Below are 5,581 nucleotides of genomic sequence, written 5' to 3'. Positions count from 1 at the left end.
ATTCGAGTCGAATAAGATATGAATCTAAAACAGAATGATTCAGTTCTGCGAAGTAGACACCAGCCAATGCCTAAATGGTATTTGACTTTGACAGTGAAAAATCAAAGGTAACAACAGGTTCAGAGAAGCTGCCCTAGGGTTTAGGATAGCTGACGAGCTGGTTTCAAAGTTAGGAACACCAAGACCAATTAACCACCAGGGGTTGCACGGCCAAACATCTTGACATACGTACGTGTATAGAAAACGAAGTGAAAACTGGATCATCATTATTTCATACAAGTGTACAACCAATGCTTCGATTCCCAAACCACAAGACTTTTGCAAGTCCCTGCTCTCATCTATTTTACACGAAAACAATATGCCTACAATGCTATTCTACAGCAAGGGGGAACGGAGGTACGGATAATTAAACTTTTTTACCTATTTTTTTATACGTTGATACAAAGGGATTTAGACGACGAAGTGTCCAAGATTACATGTACTTCTGGTAGCTTTATCTGTAGAGTCCAAAGAAATGAGCTGAGCTGAGGCAGCTTCAGTTACTTTGGCAGCGGTTGGCACCGACGGTGCATCAGTGGAACTGCTGGGGACTTTTGACAAATCTTGGGGGCAACAGCTGCCTGATTTGCTCTGACTTCTACTGTCCACGAAAAAAAAGAAAGAAATGTCCTCTAGTGCTGTTCTTCAGTGCTTGCTAGAGTAGTTTGCATCTGTTGCGTCTCTGGTTGAACAGTTTGCTGATGGGCACCGGTATTCAGCAGAGGAGGATCGATTTTCCACCTGCACACAAAATGTCACATGATTAAACATGCATTTACTGTATGTCAAAAAGCAGCGCCAACTTAACATAGTTAGTAGGAGCACATATGTGATCCCTAAGTCAAATACGTAATGGTCTAGTCATGGTAATATAGAGTTGTAAACTTGTAATGACAGGGCAAGCGAAGAACGGTATAAGAGCTGGACCCATGGCACCACGAAGTATTTGTTTCATCAATTATGTGCCACTGCCACATAAGATATCAGATTTGGTCCCTTCAATTTAATTAGGCGTGCATTGACCAAAAACTCTTATCAGATGGCACTGATCAGAGATGCCGACAACAGGTTTCAGTCTTCAGCACTCCAAACCTTCAAATCTGAATTTGTGTGCATGACAGAACAACTAAACACACCAAAGTAACCATGACAAGCGCATTTTGTATAAAAAAAATAGTACTTATTTGGTCTAGAGATGTTCCATCGGTGGAGTATTGAAGTGATAGGTATGAATTAGTAGATCTTCAGCACCGAATAAATTGGAGATCGATGGGAGCATCCGCGTGGATTCAGCTAATGCTGTTTTGACAGTTTTTACCGCCTCGCGCCGGTTGCTTCGCTGATTGCCAACAGGTTCCTTCGGTGGCGGTTTGTTCTCTCGCCGCCAGCGCGGGCCCACCACGCCGCACGTTCCCGTCTTCGTCGCCTGCCTGGCCCATTTACCAGTCACCCGTCGTCGATTCCCTGGGTGGTGCTGCATCGCCGAAATCGCCTCGGGTGGGTGCACACTCCTTTTAACCGCGCACCTCCCTCAACCGCGCGCCTCCGTTCCTCCCTCGGCGTCATCGCCGCCGCCGCGTCCTCGGAGTCTCCTCCACTATACGCTGCCTCCTAAACGCCTCCTCCCCTCCCAGCGTCGCCGCTCCGGCCTGCGCGACCGGACCCTGGCGCGGTGGCGGCGCCCGCCTAGGGATTCGTCTCTCCGTCGCCGGCATCCCAGATCGGTCGGCCTACAGCGCGGCGGGCTCCAGGTGAAGGTGCGTCCTCTCCGTTGCTCCCCTCCGCTTTCCCTCGCCGATGCCGCGGCCTCGCCGTAAACACGGTTGCGGGGCGCCGATATAGCGGCCAGACAAGCGCAGGCGCGTTACGGTGGAGGTCCTCTGCCTCGATTCAGGCTCATGCTGACGGGGCCTTCAGAATCGATTTTGATGTTTTCTTTCTTTTTTTTCCCTCACCTTCTCCGGTTCCCGTCTTCAGGCAACGGCACACCGACCTTGGATTTGGCTTCTGCACGTCTGGATGCTGCTGGGTTACCTTTGCTATGTCCAACGCCAACGAGAGGCCACTGATGCAGCTCCCAGCCTGTCAGCCAACGTCTTCAGGTGTTCCTTCACCTTCCTCATCTACAGCTGCCAAGCCAGGAAGATAGACAGTAGCGGTCCCAGGATTTTTCTCAGATGTAAGCCTAACTAATTGCAATCCTTATTTTGTTCATTGTCTTGTACTTATTCAGATTGCCATAAAATTCTAATTATTGGCCTAAGCCATGTCATCATATATTCTAATTATTGGCCTCAGCTAAATTCGTTTTTTTTCCAAAATTTGACAGAGAGGAACAAATAAATATGGTACTAGCTGTAGTACCTGCTGCTAATTGACCACAGAGACCGTTTTCCATCAAGGAGAGCATAACCGATGTGTTTTTTAGTGTTACTTTTTTCTCCAGTCAGAATTGCTTTATGATATTGTGAGGTTGTGCTCTGCTCACTGTCTGATATGTACATCCAGCTTACGTTTCTTCAGGTTTGGTTTTTTCTCACTCTTATTTTTAGATGTTGTGAGATTGTGTTATGTTCGCTGTCTGCCTGCCACAATGCTGGTGTACAATGTGCGTTTCCACACTCATACACCTGCAAAAATCAAGTGAGTTAATAGCGCCGCCTGCCTTTTCTCTGTTACTATTTATAGGTAACTAACAAATTATACAATTTCTTTTTGCCCTAAGTAATCTTGAGCATATGGAATCTAACTAGGTTCGTTGTAAAATTAATTTTCTTCATGTGTTTGTCTATACGTAATAATTGGTATGCTTACCTACCATGTCCTCTTTGATTACACAATATCAGTTGAATTAATGTGTATAGATTTTATCTCACTTCTCCATCACACTTCCTGTGTTACCTCACACTATCTACGAATAATTCCATACCATGGTTGTTAACCTTGTGAGCTGAATCATGATAGTGTCCAAGTGTCTGTAGTTCGATAACAGTTAGTACAGGCTGAATCCAGTGAGCCTTTAATTAGTGTTTATTTTTCTTTATCAATAGTCTGGCATAACTATCTAGGTTAATTTTGTACTGCTGAGCTTTACTAATTCTTAGCGACTCAGTATGTTAATATCAACTTTAGGTTGTTCCGCTTTTATTTCTACCTATTTCTTATGACCTCTTGCCCGATGTATGTTGTCCACTGACAGCAGCAAAAACACACCATAAGGCTTCAGTTATGGTTGTTGAATGGTTACTATATCCTTGCTCCTCTATTCATGGTTTCAGTTCCCATTCTCTATCTATTTTTAACTAAAAAATGGTCTCCATCATGATTACATCAGAATTTATCTTTTACAGAGCACCTGCAGCTGCAAGGAATGTGCAACCAATGCTGTTGGCATGTATTTCTATACGTTTTTCATTTTGCAATGCAGAAATTTGAGTTAGATAGCAGCACTAGAGTATGACCAGCAGCATACCGTTATGTCTGTCTTCTAACAAGCACAAGACCCATACTGTATTGTATTGTTAGCTTATTATTTCCAATCAATTGTTTCATCTGTAGGTGTGGATTGTATGACTAATTTGGGTATTGCACCTTATTGGTGCCTTGCCAGTTTTAAGAGAAAAGTTTAACTATATCCAAATTCCTTTAGGATACTCATTTCGGGATAACATGCCAGATTATGATATCTATCTGTTATATGGTCTCTCTTATATCATCCCATTATTTCGAACGTTCAAAGTTGTCACGATTGCTCGGTAAAATTGTCATGATCATGGTGCATGAGCAATCTGTTTATCTTGCAATGGTATTCATGGCAAAAGTCAACACGATAATAGACAACCCACGAACCCAGGCAAAAGCTAATCATGGACAATGCAATTCCCGGGTTCAGCCTGCTTGCTTAAAATGATTGCCGTCTAGCGTTTCACGTGCTTTGCTTAGGTATGCAGAACTAAAAGCAAATGATTATGCGGGCGCAGCGTAGCGCGCCTGACGTCCTAGTATTTAGAATGACCTGGCTCTGCTTTCGACACAACGCATAGGACAGCTAGATTAGGTGGGCATGTGGAGCAAATAGAGAGCTTTTGGAGAAAGTAAGGTGTACTACGTCAATCATATAATCCTTTGTGATTAAACAACACGCACCACGAAGATCATGAAATGATTTGTTTTCAAGGAAAACGATTTTCTCAGTCAATGAAATGTCATGCTGCACGTTTAGTACTATATACTATCATTGTTCAGCTTATATTAAAAGGACGAATCCTAATATCATGGCTGTATTTAGGGAACACTAAATTATAACACAAGGCGCCATGTTACGAGACGAAGACATGAAAACGAAAGGAACAGGAACCAACGACGCCAACTCTGTTTATGAAAACGGCAACCACCGGCGGGGTCAGGTAGTGGAGACTGAGATCGACAGATCACAACTCGCAGTATGTAGTCTGTACACAAAGTGTCCCCCCGCCCCCCCCCCCCCCCCCCCCCCCCCCCCCCCCACCACCACCACACACACCCCCCCACCCACCCCACCATCCCCCCCCCCCCACACACACCCACCGAATCAAATAGGAACACCATGACAACAAGCTTGTTCGGGGTTGGGCCGAAACGATAATATATGATCGTGGATTATTACCGCTAACTGATTTGGTGTGAGAGAAAAATACTATTTTAGCTAGAAATTTACAAACGTTTACGACCAAGCGAACATGTTGTATAATTTGAGCAACTATAGTGTACCTCGTGTCGTACCACGAAACCAACTCTTGTAGATCTAAAGCATGCAACTAGCTAGCACGGAAATTAATTATCAGGCATTTATTAATTACTAATTGCAGGCAATTTGTAAAGTTGAAATTCCAAAGTAGCAGGCGAGGTCTCCGGCGAACTTACTCGTGTGGGAATTTGACCTCGTGGAGACTTTCAGAACGCAGCGACCACGCGAGAGCCGCCTGGGCGCAGCTGGCGAGCGGTTCGACGCGGCCGGTGCCGGTGACGAGCGCGAGAGGGCTGGCGGCGCGAGCGTCGGCGTCGTCGATGGCGCTGAGATCGCGCACCCACACCGGCCGCTCCTTGGTGTCCTCCCACAGCGCCCGCGCGTTCACCACGAAGCCGGCCCACTCGAGCCTGCTGGACATCAGCATGTCGCTCCGGTTCGCCGGCAGCACGGTCTCCTCCGAGACGCGGTAGCCCACCAGGTTTCCCCTCCGCGTCGCACGACGGCGCCTGGAGGAAGGACTCGCTGGTGCCGTCGTCCTCGCCCAGGATGCCGACGGGCACGGCGCCCACGGTGGTCACCTTCTGCGCCTCGTCGAACAGCTCGGTACGGAGGATGCTGTTCTCGTCGGCGAACACCACGATGCCGTCCATCCGCTTCGCCCGAATCTCCCTGTTGCATTATTAATGAGCGGAGAGGTGGTGAGTGAGATCTGAATTATGAGTAGGAAGGAATCGTTCTAGTTAATGAGTGAGAGGTGATGAGAGGCGTGCGTGCGTGAGATCCCATCCCGTGGTTGGAGCCTGCGTACAGCGT

At 46.6% G+C, this 5,581-nt stretch overlaps 1 protein-coding gene and 1 long non-coding RNA gene across 2 annotated transcripts; one reads left to right on the top strand and one right to left on the bottom strand.

The window, feature by feature from the left end:
• Positions 1-225: 225 nt before the first annotated feature.
• Positions 226-5,551, bottom strand: LOC136497745 (probable glucuronosyltransferase Os04g0650300). The gene is made up of 2 exons (XM_066493592.1): positions 4,942-5,551; positions 226-780 (listed from the first exon to the last, which is right to left on the bottom strand). Exons 1-2 carry the CDS (start codon positions 5,190-5,192, stop codon positions 672-674), a joined length of 360 nt encoding a protein of 119 aa, XP_066349689.1. The 5' UTR covers positions 5,193-5,551; the 3' UTR covers positions 226-671.
• Positions 805-4,495, top strand: LOC136497746 (uncharacterized). The gene is made up of 3 exons (XR_010769421.1): positions 805-1,796; positions 2,017-2,218; positions 2,369-4,495. It is a non-coding gene; the product is annotated as an uncharacterized lncRNA (long non-coding RNA).
• Positions 5,552-5,581: the final 30 nt, after the last annotated feature.

This window comes from Miscanthus floridulus, chromosome 12, assembly GCF_019320115.1.
Source record: "Miscanthus floridulus cultivar M001 chromosome 12, ASM1932011v1, whole genome shotgun sequence".
In the NCBI taxonomy this organism is placed as follows: domain Eukaryota; kingdom Viridiplantae; phylum Streptophyta; class Magnoliopsida; order Poales; family Poaceae; genus Miscanthus; species Miscanthus floridulus.
Note: the sequence above shows the minus strand (reverse complement) of the source record. Positions and strands in the feature narration are given on the sequence as shown.

Excerpts from the sequence above, each read along its gene's own strand:
- LOC136497745 (XM_066493592.1), bottom strand. The coding sequence starts at position 5,192 with ATGCTGATGTCCAGCAGGCTCGAGTGGGCCGGCTTCGTGGTGAACGCG. Across the intron at positions 781-4,941 it reads GAGGTCAAATTCCCACACGA|GTGGAAAATCGATCCTCCTC; the intron begins GTAAGTTCGCCG and ends TTTTGTGTGCAG.